The sequence below is a fragment of the Perissodus microlepis genome, chromosome 14 (genome assembly GCF_051167445.1).
Source record: "Perissodus microlepis isolate ML-2025 ecotype Zambia chromosome 14, ASM5116744v1, whole genome shotgun sequence".
Classification (NCBI taxonomy): domain Eukaryota; kingdom Metazoa; phylum Chordata; class Actinopteri; order Cichliformes; family Cichlidae; genus Perissodus; species Perissodus microlepis.
In genome coordinates, this window is record NC_140474.1 from 3,668,104 (window position 1) to 3,695,788 (window position 27,685).

Consider the following 27,685-nt stretch of genomic DNA (forward strand, 5'->3'; position numbering starts at 1 on the left):
CTGTAAAGGGACAATTTATCCTCTGCTGAATGGAAACGCTTAGCTAACTGTGTGTTCATAAACATGGCAGCACATCTGAAAAAGCGAGTTTATGAGGAATTTTCCAAAGTTGTACAGGTGAGCACATTATAACCGTCTCGTCAGCTGTTGTAAACTTAGAGTTTAAACGTTAAAGAAATCGCTAAATGTTACAATTCTGCGCCAAGTACCGTGTTAGCTAATGCTAAAAGATAGCCGCTCACAGTCACAACACAACATGGATCCTCTGAGAGTTTAGTGCAGAGGAAAAGCACAACTTATTCTGTTTATTCTTACACACAGTATAGCACAGTATCCACTGACAGTGGCATTTTACGCTTTGGAAGTTCAAAAAGAAACCGAGTTGTTTACATCCGATTTAGCATTCATGTCAATCATTAATCCGCTAACTGAGCTCATTCGCGAGTTTTTCCTGCACAGAGGAACTTTTGGCTCCTCTCAGAGAGGATTTATAGCCAAAGTAAGAGGAAACTGTAATAGCTGTTCGAAGCAGTGCTGTTATTAGCCGTTTATGCGTCATGTCATTCGTTTTTGTGGATCTTGTGGCTTCATTAAGCAACAACATCCAGCTCGCAGTGGGGCAGTTTGTTGTTAGTGTGACGAGAGCTGGCACCTCACGGTCCGAGGCTACGGTTCTCAGACAGAAAAGGGTTAACTTGCCTTTGAGGTTACCAGTGTAAACTACAAGTTTAAGCGTCGCAGCTTCTTGGAGATGAGTGAGAGGAGAGCGGAGCAGGAGATTTAAACAGCGTCTGCAGTAATGTTCACAACGCAAAGGTCTGTAGTGATCAAAGAGGAGCAGCTGATTTACTGGATGAACTATGTTCCTACTCTCACCTGTCAGCATGACCTCTCACCTGGGTGGTGACCAAAACAGTAGGATTGCAGATATACGTGGCCTAAATGAGCTGTTTCTAGAGATGGAGCGAGGAACTGAGAGAAAAATGAGACAATTGATGGTTTGAGCTTCTTACTGGGAAAGCTTTAGTACGCCTTCTGGGTGAGATGTTTCAGGCAGGTATCACTGGGGGGAGACCCCTGCGAACACCCAGGCTTGGAAACACCTCAGTACCCCCCAGAAGACCTGAAGGAGGTGAAAGTAAAAAGAGGTCTGGGTATCCCAGCTTAGACTGCTGCCCCTGTGACCTGGATTAAAAAAACAAAACAACACAGGAAAACATGGATAAATGGACAGTAGCTCTTAGTATATATGGTCAAAAAGAATAGATGGCCCAGTTAGAGAAAAAAAGATTATATGTCAGGAGATTAGAGATTAGATGCTTTTTGTAGTTGCAACTGTTTTTACACTTACAGATTCCACATGAAGAAACTCCAGCCAAAAAGCTGCGTCTGTCCAAACCCAGTAAGTCTGCCGCTCTCCACATTGACCTCTGTAAAGCCACCAACTCCACCGATGCCCTGCAGTACCTGCTGCAGTTTGCACGCAAGCCTGTGGAGGCAGAGAGCGTGGAGGGTGTGGTCAGGATCCTGCTGGAGCACTACTACAAGGTAAAGAGTTGTGGGTATTTTTTTTCTCCTTTTTTTTAAAATAGAGTTGATAAAACCAGAATTTCTAGTGTCCTAAAAAAAAGTCAAACTTCTAATGATGACGATTCTTTCTTCCAGGAGACGGATAACTCTGTGAGGCTGAAGATTGCCTCTCTGCTCGGCCTGCTCTCTAAAACGCAGGGCTTCAGCCCCGACTGCATCGTTGACGATGCCATTAACACGCTCAGCAATGAGAGTACGACACATCTGAACATTTATCCATCTCCAAAACTCAGAGAAACTTTCATAGTAAACTGTTTTGTTTCTTTGTGTGTTCAGAGTCCCATCAAGTTCTCGCCCAGCTGCTGGACACCCTGCTGGTCATTGGTACACAGCTGCCCGAGAGTCCTGCACTGAGACTGAGGCTCGTGGAGGTGGCCTACAAGGTGACACAAACACTTATTCAGAGTCCATACACAGAAGTCGTCATTACAAACTCAACAGGACTTTCTGCACAAACCAGTAAATGTCCTCCTCATTTCTCTTCTCTCCTCTTAGCATCTCTCTGATACGTATTTTGGGGTGAGGAATAAGTGCCTGCAGCTCCTGGGATGTCTCGGCATGGTGGACGCTCCCCTAGGAAAAGAAAACGAGGGCGCGGGCACATCCTTAGGTTTGTATGCATACTTATTGTATTTATTTTACCTAAAGCTTAAAATGTTAAAAATACAGAGAGGTGAATCCATCAACCCATCCTTCTGTATCTAAATTTGATGTCTGATTTAGTTTAATCCTCAAAACGTATTTATGTGTCATTATTTATTGTGCTTTGAGTTGCTATGTGATGGTTTTTATGGCGGCCTGCTATTTTACCTCCAGGAGGATTGAGGGATGTCCAGAGCATTATCAGCGACTACTTTGGAGACCAAGACCCCAGAGTCCGCACTGCAGCCCTCAAAGCCATGGTAGGAAAACCCTGCAAACCCCCCCTGCACTGCAACCAGCACTACACTCATGTGTTTAGGAACCACACACAGTGAGCTTTAAGGAAAACAACCCACTCTATTTTCAGGTTTCAATAACTGCTTGCTCTCTGTGCTGTTGTTTGTTTTCCAGCTGCAGCTGCATGAGAGAGGGATGAAGATTCATCAGATTATTTATGATCAGGTACGAGCAGAATACGTCCTCACAGCTTACTGCACTCCCACTGTAGCTTTAGATGTTTAATCCAACCTTCTGTATGTATTCTTGTGTGTTTGCAGGCCTGCAGGCTGCTCACAGATGACTACGAGCAGGTCCGTTCTGCAGCAGTGCAGATGGTTTGGGTGCTCAGTCAGCTGTACCCAGAGAGGTGAGGAGACCCGGATTCTCATACTCAGTTTCAGTCAGTGTAGCTGTTGAGTTTGTTCCGCTCTGTGGATCAGAAACCACGACTGATGTCTGAAAAGATAAATCCTAACTGCTGTCTGTAAGCACTGTCTCTGCTGAAGTGCAGAAACCTTCATGAAACTTCCATGTGTGACGACTTTATATTTAGCCCAAGGCTACTTATGTTCTTGAAAGAAGAAGTAAAAATAAAACAAAACAAAGCTGCCAGCTTTTCTGTGCAACAGATAATTCCAGCAGAGTGTTGTTAGGTCCAAACCCTTTAAAAACATCATTTACAGCTAAAAGATGAATAATAAAGTAAAAGTCCCTTAACCTTCAGTATATGTGTTATTCTTTCCAGTGGTAGGTTTGATTATGGTTTATCCAGAACATTTACTCTGACTTTTTCACAAAACAGTATTGTTGGAAAAACTGCCGTTCATAAATGTTTGTTTTTTTATATTTTCATGTTCCTTCTGGATACAAACTTTGCTTGTAAGCAACATTTCTCCAGTTTTTCTGATTTGTAGCTTGTTGATATTTCTGTCCAATCAGCATTGTACCCATCCCATCATCCAATGAGGAGATCCGGCTGGTTGATGACGCATTCGGTAAGATCAGTCACATGGTCAGCGATGGTTCCTGGATGGTTCGGGTGCAGGCCGCGAAAACATTGGTGAGTAAACAGAAAGTCTTCCATGACAACAACAACATCATCAGCAATTAAATCAGAGTTTGATATACGGGACACAAACCTAGAAGAAGTCCTCACATGAAGAATCCACAGGTGGACCCATGTGTCCTCATATCACTGTAGAAACGATGTAATGCAGCACTGAGGATGGCTCACCCACCACTAGGGATCTTACCTAATCCACATATTTACAATCTTTACTGAGTTTGCTCTCATTAAGTGGAAAAATGCCTGCAGATTAATGATGGGAAAGAATCTGTGTGTGTGTGTGTGTGTGTGTGTGTGTGTGGCAAATGGTGTTAAAGTGAAGCTTTTATTTTCTCGTGTGTCAGGGTTCGATGCTGCAGGTCAGTCCTCACTTCCTGGAGCAAACTTTGGATAAGAAGCTGATGTCAGACCTCAGGGTGAGTTAATTTTTTTTTATCTGACAGTCTGTAGCAAAGTGATGTTGATCGGCACAGCTCCACTCACTCTCCTTTAATCCTCTTTTCCATCCAGAGGAAGCGCACAGCCCATGAACGAGCCAAGGAGCTCTTTGCTTCCGGAGAGTTCTCCTCTGGCAGGAAGTGGGCCGATGACGCCCCGAAGGAGAAACTGGACACGAACACAGTCAACCTCATCGCCTCGGGGGCTTGCGGAGCATTCGTCCACGGCCTGGAGGATGAGATGTTTGGTAAAGCAAACCCAGCAGAGTTTTGGATGACACGTTCGCTGAGTTCAGGCTGCTACAGCTAAATGTTCTCATAAATGTCTCAGGAGGTTACAGAAAACTTTAAAATGTTTTTTTGAATAATTATCTGACAAATGATAAGACCTGCTGTGATGCACAGACTGCTATATAGCAGGTAACTCTGCCTGTCTGTGCATTGCATCCATAGATTCCATACTTGTAGCTTGCTAACTACGTTCACTACCGTTAACTAGTAGCTCCACCCGCACGTCTAAATGTGGTCACGTCTGGCTCCAAAGAAATGGTGTGGTGTGGCAGTGGACAAAATGAAGCTGAGTGTCTGCAGATATAAAGAATTGAATGATTGAAGCACAAAGGAAAGTCAGTAAATGCTGTTTTCTGTCTCCAGCCTCTGTTGAGGATTAATTTTTCTCTTTTTGCTGAATATTTTCTGGTGTTTTAAACTTTGTTTCAGAGGTTCGTATTGCAGCGGTGGAGGCGTTGTGCCACCTCGCTCGGTCATCTCCGAGCTTCGCCGAGAAATGTCTCGACTTCCTGGTCGACATGTTCAACGATGAGATCGAGGAAGTGAGGCTGCAGTCCATCCACGTGCTGAGAGAAATCTCCACCCACATCACGCTCAGAGAGGACCAGCTGGACACGGTGCTGGCCGTGTTGGAGGTATAAGAGCGGGGAAACGATCTGGAATCACAAACCCCGAGTGATGTTTTTGTGTCTGACTTTTTACCGTCTGTGCACAGGACTCATCTCGAGACATCAGAGAAGCTCTCCATGAATTACTGTGTTACACCAACGTCTCCACTAAAGAGTGCATCCAGCTGGCTCTGCTGGAGCTGCTCAAGAACCTGAACAAGTATCCCACCGACCGCAACTCTGTCTGGAAGTAAGAGTCTACAGCCCAGTCTATAAATAACTCTTCAGAGCTGCCATGAGTTAAGCTGATGGTTTATTTATTTTTTAATTTTCTACCTTCAGGTGTTTGAAGTTCCTGGGATCCCGCCATCCTACGCTGGTGTTACCGCTCGTTCCTGAACTGCTCAGCACACATCCATATTTCGACACGCCAGAGCCAGACATGGACGACCCGGCCTGTATCCTTCACACACCTAAAGATCTCAAACACACACAGAGGAGCAGGAACCTGAGTAACGCCACCCACTGAGGGGCTTCGCAGGTCATCCATTATGACCTGTTGGTGCAGTTTGGCTGCTTTGTCTCTCCTCTACTGCTGTGCGCTGCGTTTCCTCGTCCTTGACTCCGTTGATCTCAGATATCGCCGTCCTGGTGTTGGTGTTCAATGCTGCCAAGTCGTGCCCCACCATGCCGGCGCTGTTCTCCGACCACACCTTCAGACACTACGCCTACCTGAGGGACAGCCTCTCCCACCTCGTGCCGCCGCTAAGAGTGAGAACTGAAATACTGCATCACATTACAAACTAGCAGCATTAACAGCCGCTTCACAGTCGGGATGCTTGATTTTTTTTTTCTCAATCATGTTTCTGAGAAAAATGTCCGTCAGTCCTGGAAAACACGGTTGTCACGCTCACGGTCCTTCCTGTCACTTTCTGTGTTTTAGTTGCCCGGCAGGAAGCAGGTGTACGGTCTCGACTCTGTGGACTCGGGTCCGGGTTCTGGTTCTGTGGAATCTGCTCAGCTCTTCCTTCAACAAAGTCTCAATAGAGTCAGCACCATCCAGAACCTGGAGGCACCTGGAGCCCAGGACCTGCTGGACTTGACCATAAGGTAAACGCACACAGTGAAGTGTGCACACGAAGCACGCAGGAAGGATTTGTGCTGTCACATTTTGAACATGTTTTATGAATGAATGCCAGAAATCCCTCCGATATTTTTTTACTTGCAAACGTCAGATCATGAGACTTCCTGATATCCCGAATGAGTAACTGTAGGGATGTGATTGTTATTTGTGAGTAAATGAGTCGTTAACTGGTGTCTGCAGAGACCTGCTGCGGCTCGGGGAGCTGCAGACGGAGCTTGCTGGAGCTGCTGATTTCTGTGCTACATACCTGCGCTGCCAGCTGCTGCTAATGAAGGTAGGAGTGTGTTTCTGCTGCGGTTCTGTCTGCAAACAGACCTGTTCTTCAGATTCAGAACTCTGTCTCTCGTTTCTTCAGGCTCTGCAGGAGAAGTTGTGGAACATGGCCGTCCCTCTGTGCCTCAAACAAAACGTCACGGCCACAGCAGCGGCTCAGCAGGTCTCTCTCACACACACACACACACACACACCTGTAACAGCAACAGTGAGATCATGTGATGTGTGTGACTGTGTTTGTAGATCTTGGAGGAAACTTACAAGCTGGAGTTTCTGTACAGCGGCTTGGAGAGCAGACAGGTGGCCACCATACATCATGTTCGACTCCAGGCCAAAGCTCTGCAGCTCGTCCTGACTGCTCGCACCAGACAGGGGTAAACACATGCGCGCGCACGCACATACACACACACACACACACATTCTGTACATACTTCCCAGCCTGTGTCTCTCCTCAGGTTGGATCTCCTCATCGGCAGCTGCGAGAAGTTTTTGCAGGATGTCGAGTCTTTTCAGAGGTATGTTTTTTCATTCTTTGTCTTTTTCAGACAGTGAGAGTTGAACTCGGCTCAGTCCATATCAGCTGGAGATTCATGTAATCTGTTGATGGTCTGTGTGTTATCGATGCAAAGGACAGCGTCGGACTGCACGGACTGTCCTGACTCACTGTCGGTGTTTCGTGCCTCCCTCAGGCTGTTTCTGACCGAGCTGCCACACCTCCAGGACAGTTTTGTGGATAAGCTCTTGGAGCTGATGCCGCGCCTGTCGTCCTGTAAGCCAGTGGAGCTGGTGAAAATCCTGCAAACGACCCTGAGACAGAGCGGCCTGCTGCAGCTCAGACTGCCCGAACAGGTGCGGTGAAAACACTGTGAAGCATCACAGCTTTCTTAAACCAGTTATTACACATCGCTCTTTATAAGGCGCTCTCAAGCATGCACATAACCAAGTGCTTACATACATGATAGAGTTGACTCTGTTGAAGTAGCAGATTATAACCAAGAACAGTGACCCGCCCACCCTGGGGCTGTGGTAGCAACTAAACTTTCAAAATAAGAGTGGCCCTTCAACTTGAGCTTAATTTGGGGTGATTTTAGTAATCTTGACCAAACTCTCACTCAGAAATCTCAAAGATCAAAGCACAACTCAAATTATGAATTTGTCTAATTCACATCAGCATGCTCGTGGTTTCACTCCTGACCCGGAGACCCAGCTGTTATCTCCAGTTATAATCTCTCACATTCAAAGTTTATCTTTAAGTTTAAGTGATGAAATTATTAGAGATGGAGCGATCCGATATTACGTATCGGTATCGTTCCGATACTGACCTAAATTACTGGATCGGATATCGGAGAGAAATAAAAAATGTAATCCGATCCGAAGTGTCACAAAATCACCTCACAAAACGCGCTACTTGGCTTAACCCAGCTCGGCGCATCGGCGCAGTATGTGTCACGTGATAGAGCGGCTGTTGTCTGCGAGACCTGTCGGCGGTCTGTTGGAGCATTTGTAGCCTCGCTACATGCTTCCTAACCGCGGCGTTTCATCTCGGCGAAAACTATCCCAGAGAAGTAAAGCAAGTGTGTAAGTTCATCCCTGAATGTTTGCAGAGTATTCCCATGTTAAGCTTAACAACTGATACATTGAGCCCCAGCTGGACTGGCCATCGGAGTTCCATATTGAGGTGAAAAGGAAGCAATTTGTCCCGTAATTCAGCTAGAATTAAAAAATAGACACAAAGCTGGAGTTATTCTGTCTTTGCTGCGCAGTTGCATCTACTTCTCTCATTCTCTCCCCTCCCTCTCCTGTTATTACTTCAAACATGAAACTGATCAATGATCAGCTGATCGGCTTTTCTGCCGCAAGTCCCGTCTTTCTTGTTTGTTTATCGCCCACTTTGCGCTAGAAAGAGGAGACCAGCGGATAAACAACAACAGCACGTTTAAGCTTGATCAGCTGTTGTTAGAATTTATTTAATATTACTTTCTAGTATCAGCTGATGTTTGCTGGAGCCACAGCTGTAAAAGCTGCTGGTCATGATGTCGGTTTGGTTATGTGGTGAGAGGGAAACATGAAGATGAAACCAGGTGATGTCCTTACTGAATCATCAGAGCTGAACAGGTGATGGACAAACAGGTTTACCTTTTAGGTGACATGAATGAGTTGAAGTTATGAACTGTTTCTGAGAGACAAATAACACCAGGATCCTTTTCTAAGTAGCTGACAGCTGGTAACTGTGCAGGGGCGGGTCTAGCAAAGTTTTGTCGGGGGCCAGGTAGGGCATTAACAGGGAGAGGGGGGCACAAAGAAATACTTTTCTTTGTTATGTCATTTAAAAACTTTGAATAAATAATTATCTGAATCTTACAACAAACGTGGTCATCTGATTAAATGTATAGAAATCCATTATTGTATATAGTAACTAATAAGTCTAATATACACCCTAGTAAGCTATAGTACCATCTGTGCAGTCTGCAATTCTGTTGAAGAAAGATGTTGAATCTATTTAATTATTGTAGAAAAATAATTGATTTATGTGCATTTGTTTTACACTTGCATTAAATTAAAGTTGATTACATCGATTAAGGGCGGGGGGTGGTTCCCTAATATTTTTGCTGGGAGTTGGCAACCCTATTAGTTAGGTAGGTAAGTACTCTTTAAAATACCAGAATAGGGAGGATGGTGTAGGTTTAAGTTTATTAGATTGATCAGTGTTGCTGAACAGTGTATTTTGCATACAGGTATAACAGAGTAGCTTCGTTTTCTTGTTTTTTAAAACTTGAGTATGAACTTATACAAAATGCAGCAAGATATTTATAAAAAACAGTTTTATTGATTACAAAATACGCTATCGGCAGATATCCAAATTTATGATATCAGAATCGGTATCGGACATTAATGCCATCTCTAGAAATTATAAATGTGTAACAGGTCAGACTGAGACATGGAGCGATCTAAAAACAGCAGCAGACTCCAGATGGCACGATAAGATTACAGAGGTGAACTTTCAGAATAAAGGTCGATCAAAGCTGGAGCCACTCTACATTTGAAACTAGTCCTTGAAATCTCATTTGCATGAATGCATTGTTTTAATTTAAATGTTCTTTTCCACCTGATATTTCCATTTATAAATAAAAGATTTCTGCATTTTTATGGACGGAGTTCCTGAACTTTGAGCTTCAGAGACTGCAGCAGTGGTGTGGTTTGAGTTTTGTTTAATTTGTTGCGGGTCATCAGATCCATCGGGCGACGGCGACCATCATTGAACCAACGGGGGAGTCTGACAACCCACTGAGGTTCACGTCTGGCCTGGTTGTGGCGTTAGACATTGATGCAACGCTGGAGCACGTCCAGGACCCCCAGAACACGGTGAAAGTTCAGGTCAGTTTGATGTGACGCCAGAAAGAAATCACTTCATCTACTTGAATCCCCCCCAAAACTGCTGTGAAGTGCCAAACCAACAGGTGGTGATCTGACTATAGAAGTGTGGGCCTGCAAACAGCGAACAGTCTGTCAGCAATAAGATTATTTAACAGTGACGGGTCATTCAGATGAATTGTTCTGATTGTTGATTTTGAGGCATTTGTCCTTGTTATTCAAATTATTTTTAATATTTTTTTTCTCGACCTCGTTGTCGATCTCTGTCTTGACATGTGTTTGTGATTAGTGTTTAAAGACTATAGATTGTGTGGGTCAGCTGTAAACATGTTGGATTAATAAATTAATCCGAACCTGAAAGAGATCAAGGCGCACACCTTTGACACTGCAAGACAAAAATCTTTCTCTAAAGTGTCACGTCTGTCCTAAAACACTGTATGTGTGGATAAAAGACCAAAACACACAAAGTTTTGAGCGTGTAGGTTTTAAGCTTTAAGGTATTTAACGAAAATATTGCATTACCTGTTTAAAACAATGGCCACGGTCTTCCATTCATCCACAAATTAATTGCTCTCACACTGCGGGTATATTCTAGTGCTTCCAGCAGTTGTGGTTAGACATGCTTTTGTTTCCCCACTGATGTAAACAAGGCCTCACCTTTAGTGGCACAAAGTTTATAAAAGTGTTTTAACATCTGTTAACCAGCTCAGCGTGGTTTGAAATGCAGGGCCACTGACATCAGGCTCGGCTTACTTACAAACCTGCCAGCGAGTGCAGATTAAATCAGGCTGTGCCGGTTATCATCCAGCCTTATAAGCACTGATTGGTTTGTATTTTACACCCAACATGAATGTTTACTACTCGCTGCCTCTGCAGGTTCTGTATCCAGACGGCCAGAGTCACGTGATCCATCCTAAACCTGGAGACTTCAGAAAGCCCGGACCCCACAGACACAGACTCATCACGCAGGTTTACCTCTCACACACAGCGTGGACAGGTCAGTTAATAACATGTTTTTTTTTGTCCTTTAAATATAAAATTATCAAATTAAACTGAATTGAGCATCCAAACTAGTAAAAACTCTCGCTCCATCGTCACTGTGTTTCCTCCCCTCGTGTCTCTGCCTCAGAGCCGTCTCAGATCGAGGTGCGTCTCCTGCTGGCCTACAGCTCCTCCTCGACCTCCCTGACCTCCCCTTCCAAGCTGGGGTGGAGCGAGAGCTTGGAGAGTCTCCCGCCAGCAGAGGCCGCCGTCGAGGGAACGATTCCGTTCAGCAAAGCCGTTAAAGTCTTCATCATGCCCAAGCCCGCACGACGCTAACAAAGCGCCTCGCAGCTTTAACGTGCTGGACTTTTCTTCTTCTGTTCATCTCTAATTATAACTGTACAGGAAACCACTCTCATTAACGGTCAAGCTGTAGGAAGCACAAGACTGGGTTTTATGGAAAAAGCTTTTTGTATTCAATTATAAAGAAGTAGTCAGGTGGTAAAGTTTCATTCTCTACTTTTATTTTGTCACATGATGAATCAAACTGAACTCCTCCCTGTTTAGACAGCAGGTAACATCCATACATTTCAGCTTTTATAACATGTGACTGCATCTAAAGTCAAATCTAGAAGAGCTTTCTAAGATGCTCTACATTATTTTCTGCCACCGCCTTTAAAATAACTTTTCTGAGAGAGAAGGTGTCTCGATTTGTGAATTCTATTGTTTAAGATGTTTATTTACTTAAAGATTTGACTCTGTGTTAACCACAGTTTGGATGTTCTCTCTGTGCGGGTCTCTCCACCTGATTTTAAAATGGCGACAGGTGTGACTGGACCTAGTTTCTGTGCTGTGATTGGCTCCTGCTGAGCCTGTGGACAGAGACTAAGCCATGAAACAGCTGCAGGCAAAGATCAACAATCGTTCCACACGTTTACCTACAGAAACTCTGTTTCAACTGTTATCGGTGGCTCTTGTTGTTTGAAGGCTTCTTTTGTGCTGAATTCATCAGCAGATGAGTTTGGGCTTTTAAGGCAGGCAGGAAGCACATGGCTGTAAAGGAAAGAGTGCTCTCTAATGTGCAAAGCATGGAAAACTAATGAGCCCTGTAGCACAACAGAAAGCAGGAGAGTAATCAGTCTATGCCCATTATTGTGTTTTCATAATCAGGAAGTCACAAATGCAAGTGAGACTAAAATTTAGTCAGCAGCTCCAATTATCAGCAGCTTGTTTGCATCTTCACAGTGAACTCAAAGCTTCAGCACCACAGTGGGATATTCTCTCTACAGTGAAAAAGCTTGTAGAGTCCTCCTCAGGTGGCTGTGTCAGCAAGGTAAGGGTGACATCAGCAGGTGGAGTGGAAAACCCCGCCCACCTTTGCACCCTGGCAGGCCAGTTTGTTGTATTCAGTGACAGCCTTCTCCGTCTGGAAGACTTTGACATCAACGCCTTTCTGCTTCACAAAGTCCAGGGTGGAGGAGGGAACCTGTTAGAGAAGACGATGGTGTGAATACAGAGTCTGACAAGCACAGCTCCTTAATCGATCCATCAGCGCTCCAACCACATCCACACACAGGAAATCGCCTTTCAGCCTCCAAAGAGCGTATTAGCCAGATTATTTGAATGGATGAACCACCAAGTCTGCAGTCTCATTCTTTTGTGATACTTTATCTGATATGAGCAGCTTGTGCAACATGACTCAGTCATACAGCAGCTGAGCGTGGGATCTGTTTTATTACATCAAAGTAACAAAGCAAAAACTCTTTAAAACAAATAGAACAAAGATGCTAAGACTCCAACCAAACTATAGTTTATATTTTGGGTTTATTATGTTTAAAGGAATAAATTGGTCTGTTTTACCTGCAAAGCCTCGCTCATGCCTCTGCCAATTACCAGCAGGTCGATTCCCTTCTTCAGCACCTCATCTAGGTCAGCAGGTTGTACTCCAGGGTAATGCTGAGGAGCAAAAACCTCAACATCACAAATTTGCCTCAGAGCTAATTTACAGCAGTCCGTCCTCATTTGGATTCTGGTTTCACTTACGTCAGTCCCAGTCTCTCTCCAGTCCCAGGCTCGGCTCCCTCCAGGCCAGACCTTACAGTCCTTGTAGGTGGAGGAGCATCCCTTCACCTTCATGTGGCCCCAGGAGAGCGAGGCGATCTCTGGAGAGGACATGTTTCTTTGAGGCTACCTGCTGTAAGACAAAATAAGCAGTTAGCACAGCTTCTGAAACAGTGTGACAAGATTTCTACAAGCCATCGAAATACTCTGAAAGGTCTCATTAATGCAAGTTTGCCACAACCAGCAGGAGTGATTTATGTCCCCTTGTAAAATGTTCCCCTGCAGGTCAATAACAAAACTACAACTGACTACTACAAGAACAAGAGGGCCTACGTGAAACGTGCTGCTGATAATTCAGTTACCACTTCAGGTCCAAAGTTCTTTTACTTGCATTCAATCAAGTTTGACTCATTAGGAGGTTTATACTGAACAGGTGTATAACAACACCTAACAGCAACAACTTGTGTAAATACAACAATTCGATCAATCAGATCAAATTATTACATGTAAGCTGCCCTGTACAAAGTGTGTACTTAGCACAGGCAAATTAGATGCTTACTTTAGCACACATAGATTGCACAGGGTTTAACTAATACACACACACACACAGTATCGCCAGCAACTAAAATCCTTGTCCTGCCATTTCTGTAAGTCGTGAGCTGACTGGGTCTATTTTTATACTTCTCACTTTTAACTCCAAACCAATATAAACCTGCTGTCAAACTCACTTACTGCATCTATTCAAACCGTACCAGACAAAATATTTACACAAACTAGCTGAAATCCTTTTAAAACAGTTTGTTAGGCTGTAACAGGAAAACATGAAGCTAAAGTCTGTGCTGCTGCTTACCCGTCTCGATGTCAACTCACTGAACACACCCCTCAAGTCGTTCTTCCTCCCGTAATTAAAGGGACACGGACTAACCTGCGAGCTGTAACAGTCAGTCTATGATTGGTTGTTAATTATCAAGGTGCTGGAGCTGAAACATCAGCCTTAGTAATAAAGCTTTCTGCACAGCTCACACAACCCTGAGTTTACCTGTGGACCTTAGACTTGTGTTTGTTTCGTAGGTTTCAGTTCAGTTTCAGTCTCTTTAATAAAGTGGAATATTAGCTGAAACATTTTAAATACACAGACAGTCAACAATGTGTCACCTTATGTGGAACTGTCCTCCTGTGTGACCTGTCTGCACCCTTTTGAAAACTAGTTTCTTAATTCACAAAGTTACAGAAGTATTGTGAACGTTAACATGAAAAATGTAAAAAAAAGAAAAGCCGCAACTGTGACTTTAATCTTATATACCCAAAAAATGATGATACCAGAAACTATTATTCATGAATTAAACCAGTGGACTAAGCATGGACTCTTTAAGGGGACTGAAATAAAAACTACAAATACTACCCTGATATACTGTGCATATAAACAGCCTACCATACGCAAAATTCAGTGAACTCACATTTAGGGGATATTTACGGTACGGTGCACCATACTAATGATCGTAGCTAGTTAAGCTTACATTGTTTTTCCACATGTTTAGGGGGGTGCACCGTTCCTGGAGATACTGCAATACCAGGTCGATGCGTGGAGTGGACGGAGCAAGCCCCTATTCCATCTCCCTGTTCCAAAAATCAATTTAATATATGGTCCCCGGGTAGGGGACGTATCAGATATTAAACTGATAAGAACAGATACTACACTTGATCTTAGCCAAAAGGCCGAGAAGCGATACCGGGAATACGTCGGAGCAGACGGAGTCAATCCCCGCACAGTCTCCCTGACTCGCGGTCCGAAATCCAAAGTTAAAATTCAACAGTAACGTTTACCGTACAGTTTATGAAATAAATACAAAAACATTAAACCGAAGTAGAAGAACGAGTCAAAGAATCGCTACAAACAAAGTTATTTAAGAAACAACTACGTCTTCCTGGTGGCTTCCGGTTACGTAGCCTGCAATTGTCCAATCACAAACCGAAGCAGCAACAGAGCAAAAAGGCTACGAAATTTAACATTAAATTCCGAATTTACTGATGTTATCCCTAAAACCTGTCAAATAACTATTACCGAGTCCTCCGAAGGTGAAATTCACGTGAGTAGTCCGTGTTTCTGTTACGGGCTGCGAGGAGCCAGTGCTGCCGCCATTTTGGTCCAAAGAAGCCGCGCCTCCTCAACTCGATTCATTTCATAGAAAACTCTAAACAAAATATCGTAGTAAAATAAAGGAGCTTGTGTAGACAAATATATTATGCAACATTTAAGTTCATTTAAATTATTAAAATTTAAAGAAAACAAAAATGACACATTTAAATTTGAAAAGTCAGCAAAGAAATTAAACATTTGTAACGCGATTTTCCTTCGCCTGAGTTAACTAAGCAGAGTACAGCAGCAATAGTTGCATCCGGTAATGATTGAAAAGAGGGAACACTGATAATATAATCAAGATTAATACGTTTTGTGTACGATAAATCTTCACCTGTGAACTTCTACTTCATCTATAGGCCAAAGATTTACTCTTTAAACCCGTAGCGGTGTCTGTGGGAGAACAATCAGGTCACAAACCTGCAAATATAACCGCGGCTCTGAAGAACAAATCAAGTACCAGCAACCTCTGCTAGACAAACCATCAACAATAGCAAGGACAGACAACTGCTGGTAGCAGAACTCGTTTCATGTTATGTACGTTTAGCTGTACAAAACACAAACACGCACAAGACTAATTTGCACTGAAATATTTCAAAATAAATCAACTAAACAAACAAACGAAGACCTAAAAACCAGTTTCAATTACATTCATTTTTATTTATATTAGACCAAATCACAACAACAATCGCACTTTATATTGTAAGGTACTCAATAATACAGAGAAAAGCCCGACAAGAATTTGGCTACAGTAGGAAGGAAAAACTCCCTTTTAAGAGAAGAAACCTCAGCCAGAACCAGGGTCAAAGACGGGCAGCCGTCTCAGAGACTGGTTGAGGGTGTGGGGAGGTCTTTGAACTGGTTTCCAGGAATCTTGAGCAAACATTAACAGAAAACCCATTAAACCAAATATGAAAAAAAAAAAAAAGACTGACCTTAAAAGGGACTTGAAATGCTACACATATACAGGTTAATTTACACCACTGAGCCCTGCCCTCAGAAAGTGAGACAGATGGAACACTGTCTGAAGCTGGATTTAAGAAATAAGCGCTTAAAGTTCAAGTTTTAAAAACATGTTTAGCGGTTTAGCTAGCTGCACTCAAACAGGAAAATCCAGCTGTTAACGGTAATGCTAGCAGAGGCCGTTTTCTAGACCTCTCAATTCTTCAGAAGAGCTGCGTCAGACAAAACAGACTGTCAGTGGGTTTCCTCCCTTGGATGAAGACGTTGCTAGTAATGTAACTATTGGCCGGTCATCTGGAAATACAACAAATCCTCCCGCATGTAATATTTCCATCTCCACAGGAAATGACAAATACAAAATAATGAGGAGGTGCGAGAGGGATCAATATGTCTCACTCTTTTGTCACAGGCGTTCCTCGGCACGAAGCACCAACTGTTTATGTTACTCATTGATAAAGGAGAAGCTGGTAAAAGAAAACAAAAACCCCACAATCCTTCAGATACATGGCAGATTTTAAAATCATGACCATGAATGTCAGGGGATTACAAAACCCAACAAAGACAGCAGTAGTTTCTTCTTACCTGGCAACATTTGTTTTTGACATATGTTTGCTACAAGGAGGACATTTAAAAAATGATAGTGATATACTGCTGTTTTCCAGAGAATGGGTCAAGGGAGAATCCAGATTGGAGTGAGAGTGTGTCGATATTGACAGTAAAGAACTTAGAATAATTAACATACACGCAGATGCAGAACCTCCAGTTCCTAAGGAGTTATTAGCCAATCTAGACATACGTTTCATGACAAAGCTGTTGTGGAGGGTGATTTAAATGGCTCAGTAGACAGAGGTACACATCTTTTGCTGCTAAAATTATTTATAAAGAAATTTGCTTTACTAGACGATTTTAGGGAGATATGTAAGGATGATCCTGGAGATACTTGGGAAAACAGTAGAGGAATAAAAACCCAGTTAGATTACATTTTTACTACAAGCAAATACGGTCTGCTAATATTTCTTAGTTTTTTGTTCATTCTTAGCGATAACAATTTTAGGTCCAGCTTTCAGCCCCTTTTAAAGGACCAGGAATCTATACTCCAACCTTGTGAATTGGTGGGAAGATGCAAAACAAAGAATAAAATGCTATATAATAAAATATTGCAAAGAAAGATAAAAAATAAATAAATCAAAATCGATGTTAAATTCCACACAAAAAGAAATTGGCAATATATATATTCTACTGACAATTCTAATGGTGTAAGTATGGATAGAGATTACTGCAGGACATTTTTTAGAAAAAAGCTTGTACATTTAAAGTGCAGAAGCAGGAATATATGCAAATGAAAGATGCTCTGCCTATTTTTTCAGAAAAGTCAAAATACATTGTAAAAGAAGATCAATAAAGGAACTGCCGAGGAATGATGGGGTCATGGCTAAAACAGGAGGAACTATTGGAGGAGGCTGCATCACATTGCACCCAACTTTTTCAAGTCACTTTTGAAATCGGAAGTACATTTTTACGTTTGGTTTTTGTTTTTTTGTTTGTTTTGGGGTTTGTTTGGTTTTTTTTGGGGGGGGGGTACCCTTGGATAAAAAAAGGAAAATTAGAAACAGATATTACTAAAGAAGAACTATACATTGCTTTGAATTCAATGAAAAACAGGAAGATGCCTGGAATAGATAGACTGAGACGAGAAATCTACATGACATTTTGGGATTTACTGAGAAGCCATTTGGGAGAGATTATCAATGAAATGAAATTGAAATGAAATTTATAGCAGTTAGGAAACGAGTAAGAGCATGCACACGTGTGATCTCTCTATTGTATAAAAATATTACATGTGAAATACAAGATATTGTGTAAGACTATTGTAAACCGATTAGCTGCAGCCCTGCCATATGTAGTTGATAAAGATCAAACAAGTGGGGTTAAAGGAAAGAATATTTCATGGAACATCCAACTTCATATAGATGTTTGGGCTTTTTAGAAGATAGACATTTGCCATCTGTATCACACTAGATCAAGAGGGGGCTTTTAATAGGGTTAATCATGGTTTTATAGAAGGGTCTGTGAAGGTTCTCAGTCATCCAGGTCATCGTAGTCTAAGGAGCTTGGAAAGAAAAGCGTCTGGACTTGTTTAAGTTGCTTGAAGACATTTCACCTCTCATCCGAGAAGCTTCTTCAGTTCTAAGGGTCAAATGGTGGAGAGTCCCAGATTTAAACCCAGTGGGAGTTTCCCCCCAAAGAGGGACAAAGGACCCCCTGATGATCCTCTACCTAATCACATGAGCCAAGGTGTGAAAGCGGGTGTGGGTCACAATCAGCCAAGGTTTCGAGTGAGCTCATTGTGAAACCTGGCCTCACCCTATCATGTGATTTCCTGAGGTCAGATGGCCCAGGATGTGAGTGGGCGTTAAGGTGTCTGGGAAGGGATCTCAAAACTGGATTATAGATGGCAGACAGTTGGTGTCGTAAACCACCGCCAACGATTATTTTGATAGTCGACTAGTCACCTATTATTTTTGCGATTAGTCGACTAATCAGATCATCATCCATTGGACGTAAAACGTACAGCTTATTGCACCAGCAGCATCTGCTCTTATATAACTATCATTAGCTTACAGCATTAAGTGTTTAAGGTATGTGCTAACTAAAAATAAAGACAAGATGACAGTTTATTAAATTTGCAGATTGTTTCGGTGAAGTTTAATAAACTCCTTGCTATCTAAAATATAACGGGACACCGGAATATATTCTCGAGCATCTCACACTTCTGATGATCAGCTGTCTGCTTGACGTTTATTCAGCTGTGCAAAAACTATAACTTTAATCTCAGCCAAACCGATTTACTCAGGAACAAATAAAATACTAAAAAAAAAGCCAAACAATAACATTGTTAAGTTATCTAAGTGACTTATATATGTTTAACCTGAGTAGCAAAAGATGGCGGTGGGTTTGAAAATGATTTGCCGGGAGTCCGGTGCTCTCACGGGCTCTAGTGAGCCTTGCCCCCGGCTAGCTATCGAGCTAGTGGGTAACAGACGTCGGAGCGCTTTTCAAAATATGTGGTGTCTTGATAAACTGAGCAGATATTTGAGGTTTACACAGCTACATTCTTGCCTGAAAATATGTTAAACGTTTATTTTGTGACCCAGAAATAATAATAAGAGTAATATTAAAACTAACTAGCTGCCGCCATTGTTGTAAACTGAACTGGGCCGCGCTATGAATTGGCTATGTGCACGTTAGCATATGCTACTTCCGGTGCGGAAACTCCTGTGGGGAGCTTTGTTTCCGGTGTCCTACCAAAACAAGTTAAGCAAATGAATGAATCAAGCGGCGATTTACATTTCTATAGATGTCTTGGGCATTTACCCAATATATCTGTAAATGATGTTCATCGACTTGTCGATATTTTTCCCCCGCGCCTCAGAGCAAAAGAGAAAAGGGATTCAAATGTTATATTTCTCAGCTGTCCCTCGTTTATTGCGGGTGTTATGTTCTAAAAATAACCAGCGATAGGTGAAATCAAGTAGCCAATTGTATTTTTTGACGGTGCAAAACGTTTTGTGGACATCCAGTACTGCACTTCAGAGTCACACTGCTAACATCGATGCAGCGATTCTGTACTGTACAGGAGAGACGTCACGGAGGAGATCGTCTGCAGCGATCAGGACGCAGGACACAATGTGATGTAAAAAAAAAAAAAATAAGCATGCAAACTTGCACTAAAAAATCAGCCAAACAGCGAGGTGAAAGGTGAACCGCGTTATAGCGAGGGACCGCTGTAATTTTGAAGGTAAGTCACAACACACCCTTCGTACATACTAATGTATAGAAACCCTTACCAGCAATCATTCATTTTTTGTGTGGCTTTTTTCACGTTTTGTTAACATGCTGTGTAGGTGTGTACTTGACTAGCTGATCTCGACGTAACGGGGGAAACATCTGGTTTGACTATTCTTCACCTGTAGTTTGAATGCTGAACATTTGCCTGTTTAAATCATAAGACCAGTCACTATACAGAGATGTGCTTCTGAATGTGGACGATGTGTCTTCTGCTGCAGTGATGCAGTTCTGCTTGTGTTGAGTGATGTAAACAACTGATCGATCTAAACTCTTTAAACGTCAAAATTGATCATTAGATTTTTTATGACACAACAGCGGTGAGTGTTCCCACCTTCTGCTCTTTGTAACTTAACGCGATCTTTCTGTTTTCGAGTTTTGGACATGATTGTGGAGGATATCTTCGCAGTAGCGATTGACCGCAAAATAAAGCTACCGGAAATGTACAACCCCACATCCAGTCTCAAACCAGGAAGTTAGCATTTTCTCGTGCACAGGGTCAATTCTGGGACACAGCTTCTTCTTCTTCTTCGGGGTTTAACAGCAGCTGGCATCCTTGTACATGCGGTGCTGCCATCTTCTGTTTCAGTCCGTTATTACACTCTTAAATCCTACTACTTATTCCTGCTTCTATTGTGATCTTACAAAGCTTCAAACTTTTATTAAATTAATTAATTAAATCAGTCTTCGACGATTTTGATAGTCGACGTAATCGTGACTAGTCGACTAATCGTGGCAGCCCTATTGGCAACACTGCTGGGGAGTAAACTGGAATTAAACAAAACAGAAGCAGAGGCCATCTGCACATGCGCGGTACAGAGGTAGGGGGATTGGGTAGATCTGATCCCCTGAACTGTGACTATTGTTCTTTTTCGTTTTTGTCTACATTATATTGAAATGTTTCATTACTGCAAACATTTTAAGAGATACTTATTATTGTTAACATCTTAACAGATACTCTGACCGTAACTATCGTAAAATGCTTTGAGCGGAAGTAGTGGCCTTTCGCACATGCATTGTACAGATCGGGTAGTGACAAGCACAAAGTGTGAACACTTCCCTCCAGTCCAGAGACAAACCACACACCACCTAACAGAACTCTATCAGCCTCTAGTGGAGATTAGTGGGAACTTTATACTGTGGGAAGACTATACTGAACAACAGAAAGTCCTGTTTACTGTAGTACTTTACTACTACTACTTCATTCATTCAGTAACCTTTTCTCTAACAGCACAATAACAGCTCTCAGAGACTTGATAAACACCATGACACTATTATATCTGTTTCTTCTATTTCCTTTGAACATGTGATCAGGGGAGAGCGCGAACGCAGTCCCCCACTACCAGAAATTATGCAGTCGAGATTCCCACATTTGGGGAATTCGCAGGGGTCAGCACAACCGGAGTGCAATGGCTGAGCCTCGCCCTGGGTGAACCACCTTCATGATCATGGTATCTCCCCTGCCAGGTAAGTATGAGTTGTTCACCTCACACATGGGGGACTCTTTCACACACAAACCCTGCACACTCACGGTGCTCACAATCTCACAATCAACACAAACACAGCCTGCAGGAGGCTGGGACTACACACTATTTATATACACAGGAAGGAGCTTCCAACAGAGCCACATCAGGTTATTTAGTTTTAATAAAATACGGGGAGTCTTTCCCATCATGCATTGCTGCATCTGCACAACAAAAGCTAACTGAAAGATCAAAATACTTCATCCATTTAACCTCCTTAAATCCACCAACAAACCTGCAGGAAGTTCAAGTAACTCCAAGTTGAATCAAACTGCAGCTGAAAACTGTTTGATTCACGTCTGATGTTTAGAAAAAAGGAAAAAACGCATAAAGCACACACGTTTTCTGCTAACAGCACAACCACTTCCTGTTCCTTTGTTATGTGCTGCTGAACAGTTCACTCTCCTCCTGCTGCTGCCCCCTACTGTCCCGGAGTAGGAACAACACTGTTTATTGCACACACATATTCTAAGAGCTTCCTTGTGTGTAAACAACAGCAAAGAAGGAATAAGATGAGTTCCTGTCATAATCAGACTGAACATCCACTCTATCATCACATTTCACTGCCTGCAAAGCTCATTTCCAGCCTTGTAGAAACATCTGCACAGATTAGAGGATGGTGGCATGTAAGGCTACCAATGGCATGAAGTCGTATATGAGGGACAAGCCCACAAAGTGTGAATACAAACGGTTTGTTCGAGCTGATTGGGCACCGGGTCACACATGACAGTTTTTTGTGTACACAGGAAAGAGTGAGGTCAACATAAGTTATGGTCTGAGCTGCTCGTCTGTCATAGATCTTTAAACCATTTTTTTTGCCCGGTGGTGGCTACACTTTGGGTAACTGTTCTACCAGCCCTGCCCTCTTCCACAATCTGCATAACACACATGCTGGCTGCTGTGGAACCATTAGAGGAAAGAAAAGGGAAAAAAACAGGCTGTCTTTCTGCACATGGACAAAAATGACTTTCCTAACACGACTGAGATGGACGAGCTGCCCTGGATTAGAAAAGAAGCTGCTGTTTGTTAAGTGGATGAACACTCGGGAGGTGACAGTGTGCTCCACAGTGCACAAAGGACTTCAGTGAAAAGACTGTGCAGCACAAAGCTTTCACTAACATCCTCCTCAAATAACACAAAGATTTCTAATAAACATCAGGACACTGCCTCAGTATCTGCTTCCTCTGTTTTCTTTGAACATGTGATCAGGGGAGAGCGCGAACGCAGTCCCCCACTACCAGAAATTATGCAGTCGAGATTCCCACATTTGGGGAATTCGCAGGGGTCAGCACAACCGGAGTGCAATGGCTGAGCCTCGCCCTGGGTGAACCACCTTCATGATCATGGTATCTCCCCTGCCAGGTAAGTATGAGTTGTTCACCTCACACATGGGGGACTCTTTCACACACAAACCCTGCACACTCACGGTGCTCACAATCTCACAATCAACACAAACACAGCCTGCAGGAGGCTGGGACTACACACTATTTATATACACAGGAAGGAGCTTCCAACAGAGTCACATCAGGTTATTTAGTTTACAATATACGGGGAGTCTTTCCCATCATGCATTGCTGCATCTGCACAACAAAAGCTAACTGAAAGATCACAATATTTAATCAATTTAACCTCCTTAAATCCACCAACAAACAGGAAGTTCAAGTAACTCCAAGTTAAATCAAACTGCAGCTGAAAACCTTTTGATTCACATTTGATGCTCAGGAAGAAAACAACAACAACAACACACAAAACACACACGTTTTCTGCTAACAGCACAACCACTTCCTGTTCTTTTGTCTTCTCCTGCTGGACAGCTGACTGTCCTACTCCTGCTGCCCCCTATTGTCCTGGAGTGGGAACGCTCACTTTTATGATGTGATGGGGTTAGATCTGAGATTTTGAGACACCTTCACACTGTGCTCAACTCCTTCAAGAGGAGGATGTAGATTTTGATAGTCAGAGGATGTTTGGACTGATTTTTTAGACATAAAATTTCCACCAGAAATTAAAAAAAAACAAAAACAAAACAAGACTTAGAAACTAATATTACTTTAGATGACCTGTTGGTTTCTTTAAAATCTATTAAAGAGAAGATGGATGTTTACTTACACCTTCCGAATGTGAAGTGTAACGCCGGCATTCTTCCTGACATATGCCACACAATTCATATCGTTATAATATCAACAACCCCTCAAATAATATTGGAAGCGAGGTGAAGGCCTACAAAAGTTGGCATGCTTATCGGAATTTTGTCTTAAGATGAGTAACAAACCCCAGTATCTGTAATCTGCTTGGAACTGTAGTCACTGGATCAAGTGGACCACGGTCACTGCTGAGGTATTTCCCTGATTTTAATTATATTTTGATATTGACAGGTCTCTGTCCGTTATCCCTTACACTGTCAACGAGTCACTTAAAGGATCTCATTTTACATCTTATTTCTTTTGAGCATCTGGGAATATAACTTTCCATCTAGAGCAGGGCGATATGGCCAAAAATATTTATCACGATATATATTTGAAAATTTGCGATAACGATATAACTGACGATATAATTGACGCGAGACAAAATACAACTCCACAAGTTTACTAGCGCAAAAAAAACCCCCATCCATTTATTTTCACTCAAACAAGCAGCTGTTTTTTACGGAAGCGTAGAGCTGCCACCCAGGCAAAAGAAAAATACAAGTGTATCACATTATAACGTGAAAAGTTTATTGTTCTAACAGGATACTTTTCCTGTTTGTACAATATACTTTTCACGTTTGAACAACATAATATCACGTTATTACAATATACATAATTATCACGTTCGTACAATATAATATTTATATTGTACGAACGTGATAATTATGTATATTGTAATAACGTGATATTATGTTGTTCAAACGTGAAAAGTATATTGTACAAACATGATAGTATATTGTACAAACAGGAAAAGTATCTTGTTAGAACAATGAACTTTTCACGTTATAACGTGATACACTTGTATTTTTCTTTTGCCTGGGTGGCAGCTCTACGCTTCCGTAGTTTTTTATGTGCATTAAATCTATATAAAAATGTAACAGTGCAAATGGAAATTCCTTTCTGAAAGTTTAACCAAAAGGCATTTCCAGTAGAAATGGGCTGACGTATCCTGAGCATAAACATGTATAATATCCACTGAAGTTAAAAAGAGGTGCTTTGCTACATTATACTGCGGTGTGCCAAATAAAAAAGTTAAATATGTATTTTTCGGACCATAAGGTGCACAGGATTATAAGGCACATTAAGCGAAACAAAGCATTCAGATAAATCAAACTTTATTCAACTCATACTTCTTGCTTCCTCCACTTCTGTACCATTGATTCATTAATGCTGTATTATATCACAGCTGCTCTATTCCTGTGTTGTTGAAGTATATTATTGACTAACCTCGTATTGTGGATGGATTATCTCAGTTGTTCTCCTGACTGACGTTTCGTCTGTTTACAGCATCCTGCCATGCGATTGCATTTGTCTCTAACCATCAGGAACCTTCATGTTAACTTTTATCGAGTGGAAAAGTGTTAACGTTGATTCCTCCAGCTTCACTGTTTATGTTATGATAACATAGCTGTGTCGCTAACGATCACGTAGCACATCATTATAAACCAGCTAGCCCAACTTCAGTAACCTTACAAACGTCACTGCTGTTTAGTTTCCTGTCTTCATTTATGTTGGAAGTGATAGCAGAGCTTTACGTTTGAATTTTTTCAGAAATCTCTCAGTCAGAACATGCTATATCATGCTTAGGTAACTAGCGAAACTAGCGAGCTAACTTCCGCTAACTTCCTGCTAGCTTCTAACTCCGTTAAGTGTAATAAATTCTGTTTTCATGGATGCCTGGATGTTAAACTTCATAGTTACACCTGGTAAAGCAGCAATGCTGATCGTTTTATTAAAGATGAAAGAATTTAGACAGTTTTTAACTCTCAGTGATGCTGCAGTGTTCGTTTTGACTTTAGGACCTGAAGGGAATGGAGTTTAGGACCCAGATTACTCCCAGATTTATGAGCGCCTTAGTCCGACAAATACGGCAATAATGACGGCCCGCTAGCATGTTCTACAAAAAAATGTGTCTGACGGACAAATTCCAGTTCCACATCACTGAAGTGGCACCATTTTTTACAAACTAATTCTGGTTCATCCGTTTCACTCAATGATCCGCTTTCTCCCTTCTCATTCTCCGTTGCCGCCATGGTTTTTCGGCCATGTGCGTATGAAAACAAAGGCACTGCGCATGTGCGTTTTACTCATATTCTATTGCGATATTCCATTTTCTTATCGTTGCCTAACATTGTACCGGCATTACCATGAACGGTATAATATGGCCCAGCCCTATTTCCATCTGTCCTTAATTGCATCCCAGCCCCATATTTCTGCAATTTCCATCTCAACCCACTTAAAGAGTCCATTCTCGGCCCACTTATGAAAATCCTTTGTTGTAGCCCGTCTTGTATACCATAATTTAACTTTAATCAAAGATATCAAATTCACTACTAGCAACAGATATTCTTTCTTTACATGTATTCATGTCAAAAAATACAATATCTTCATAAGTAAATAAAGTAAGGCAAGCAAATAGTCTTTTCAATAGGTTTCAAAGGGATCTAACGAACGGGCAATCCCACGATCCTATCTTCAGCCAAAGGTGAGTAATTAAAAAATTCAGAGGAATAGAAAGTCAAAATCTGAGAAACACTTGACATTTATGAATATATCTTTGAGACAATAAGGTGCACAAGTTGCTGTAATAAAGCACGTCCAACTTTAAAGGGATATGTGGAATACTTTTAGCGCCATTCTCTATAGATTGATAAAGTTTCCTGTTTAATATATTCATAACCACTCTAAAACAAACTAAACATTGACCTTGTCATTTCTTTTCTAACTAATTCATGCATGGCGAATATGCAAGCTGGTGTAGCAGGATAGGAAGTATATCCATTCTCGTCGCCAGTATTTTGCTACAAGAAATTGTGACTGGTTGTAGTTACACTGCTAATGAATCCAGCTAGTAAAACTTTCGTTGTTTTTCCACATGTTTAGGGGGGTGCACCGTTCCTGGAGATACTGCAATACCAGGTCGATGCGTGGAGTGGACGGAGCAAGCCCCTATTCCATCTCCCTGTTCCAAAAATCAATTTAATATATGGTCCCCGGGTAGGGGACGTATCAGATATTAAACTGATAAGAACAGATACTACACTTGATCTTAGCCAAAAGGCCGAGAAGCGATACCGGGAATACGTCGGAGCAGACGGAGTCACTCCCCGCACAGTCTCCCTCACTCACGGTTCGGAAACTAAACCGCTCGCCATTTCAGGCCATCGTATAAAACAGCAACCATAATCATTAGATAACGTATAACCAGTGTAATGTCGATGTATGTTATTTGAATCTGCTAGCTTTAGCAAATAAACTTCTTCTGTCTTCTTAGACACGTGGTACGCTTTAGTCCAATAGGAAGCAGAAAAGCAAAAAAACAAGAAATAAACATAATAAATTTAGTTTACATTCATGCCAACACTCACGCTTATTACGCTAAATATGAGTGTTATTTTAACTTCATTAAACGGAATAAATTTCTGGTAAAGTAAATTAATGTTTTTACGTTTCTCGTTAAGAAAAAACAAACTTCACTAGCGGTCTCTGGTGGCGCGGAGGGCGAACTACACTCTTTATGTTACATGCTCCGCTATTTAGAACAAATTAACCACTCGATGACAAACCGCAAATATTAACGCAAATCTTTTTCTTTTTGTTCTGGCTCGAGTTTTCCTTGCAGAACACCCTCTACATGACAGCAGCAGATACCAGTCAAAGTCTGACAACATCCTACCGCTAACATGCGACAAAGTAAAGTTAGCACATACTTTGAGTCAACAAACTTAATAAAAGTCTCCCGTAAATCCATCTGTCTGAGAACTAAACACGCTATAAACATTCTGCAGGCTGTGATAAACACGCGCCTGGTGTGAGGAAGAAGTCATTATCACGAAAATGGCGACTGGGGTTGAGACCTCCTCACCCCACAAATCCATGAAGAGCCGTGAGTTGGTAAAACCAAACAAACCTTTTAAATACTACCCGAAAAACAGAAAGGGTGTTTTTTTAATTGATACGGTGGTCTCAATATGAAATAATAATTATAAATTATAAAGTTATTAGGTAGAAATTGACTTACTAAAAAGTCTCCTCCAACCTGCTAATTGATGCTCAGGTGGCGTCAAACTGTAGCGAGTCAAGCTAACGGCACCTGGGTTTGAGCATGCGCACTAGTCCTGATTTTGACTTTACAAACTACACATCAGCCGTTACGGTTAATCAATATATGTTATATAAAATATACTCAGTTCTGACCTAAAAGCAATAATAGCTGTTAGTATGTCTGTCATGTAAACAGTTTATCAAAAATACAAAGCAAACGAAAAGACTGCATATGGATG

General features: G+C 41.9%; 2 protein-coding genes and 4 non-coding genes across 12 annotated transcripts; 1 reads left to right on the forward strand and 5 right to left on the reverse strand.

Moving 5' to 3' along the window:
- ints4 (integrator complex subunit 4) lies at nt 1-12,553 on the forward strand. Its single transcript, XM_084950662.1, has 24 exons — nt 1-117; nt 1,354-1,548; nt 1,666-1,783; nt 1,867-1,973; nt 2,086-2,200; nt 2,407-2,492; nt 2,644-2,694; nt 2,790-2,878; nt 3,451-3,571; nt 3,922-3,993; nt 4,088-4,262; nt 4,735-4,940; nt 5,021-5,163; nt 5,256-5,371; nt 5,551-5,684; nt 5,857-6,023; nt 6,238-6,331; nt 6,413-6,493; nt 6,574-6,704; nt 6,786-6,845; nt 7,020-7,179; nt 9,562-9,705; nt 10,579-10,699; nt 10,832-12,553. The coding sequence occupies exons 1-24, from the start codon at nt 64-66 to the stop codon at nt 11,020-11,022; spliced, it is 2,931 nt and encodes a 976-aa protein (XP_084806788.1). The 5' UTR covers nt 1-63; the 3' UTR covers nt 11,023-12,553.
- aamdc (adipogenesis associated, Mth938 domain containing) lies at nt 11,189-27,501 on the reverse strand. 7 transcript variants are annotated; one of them, XM_084950670.1, is made up of 4 exons: nt 14,810-14,917; nt 12,730-12,880; nt 12,547-12,642; nt 11,189-12,172 (listed from the first exon to the last, which is right to left on the reverse strand). In XM_084950670.1, exons 2-4 carry the CDS (start codon nt 12,859-12,861, stop codon nt 12,032-12,034), a joined length of 369 nt encoding a protein of 122 aa, XP_084806796.1. In that variant the 5' UTR covers nt 12,862-12,880; nt 14,810-14,917; the 3' UTR covers nt 11,189-12,031. The 7 variants fall into 7 exon arrangements, with proteins under 7 accessions (XP_084806796.1, XP_084806794.1, XP_084806791.1 ...); XM_084950668.1 differs by lacking the exon at nt 14,810-14,917 and adding an exon at nt 27,424-27,501 and having other exon boundaries at nt 12,547-12,880; XM_084950665.1 differs by lacking the exon at nt 14,810-14,917 and adding an exon at nt 21,557-22,347 and having other exon boundaries at nt 12,547-12,880.
- Nucleotides 14,285-14,475, reverse strand: LOC146372875 (U2 spliceosomal RNA). The gene has a single exon (XR_014802439.1). It is a non-coding gene; the product is annotated as a U2 spliceosomal RNA (small nuclear RNA).
- On the reverse strand, nt 21,005-21,168 carry LOC146372876 (U1 spliceosomal RNA). The gene has a single exon (XR_014802315.1). It is a non-coding gene; the product is annotated as a U1 spliceosomal RNA (small nuclear RNA).
- LOC146372877 (U1 spliceosomal RNA) lies at nt 22,423-22,586 on the reverse strand. Its single transcript, XR_014802422.1, has one exon. It is a non-coding gene; the product is annotated as a U1 spliceosomal RNA (small nuclear RNA).
- Nucleotides 26,285-26,475, reverse strand: LOC146372878 (U2 spliceosomal RNA). The gene has a single exon (XR_014802440.1). It is a non-coding gene; the product is annotated as a U2 spliceosomal RNA (small nuclear RNA).
- Nucleotides 27,502-27,685: the final 184 nt, after the last annotated feature.

Coding starts and splice junctions, on each gene's coding strand:
- ints4 (XM_084950662.1), top strand. CDS start 64: ATGGCAGCACATCTGAAAAAGCGAGTTTATGAGGAATTTTCCAAAGTT. Junction 1,784..1,866: donor TAACACGCTCAGCAATGAGA/GTACGACACATC, acceptor TTGTGTGTTCAG/AGTCCCATCAAGTTCTCGCC. Junction 10,700..10,831: donor CTCACACACAGCGTGGACAG/GTCAGTTAATAA, acceptor TCTCTGCCTCAG/AGCCGTCTCAGATCGAGGTG.
- aamdc (XM_084950668.1), bottom strand. CDS start 12,861: ATGTCCTCTCCAGAGATCGCCTCGCTCTCCTGGGGCCACATGAAGGTG. Junction 12,173..12,546: donor GCATGAGCGAGGCTTTGCAG/GTAAAACAGACC, acceptor CTTCTCTAACAG/GTTCCCTCCTCCACCCTGGA.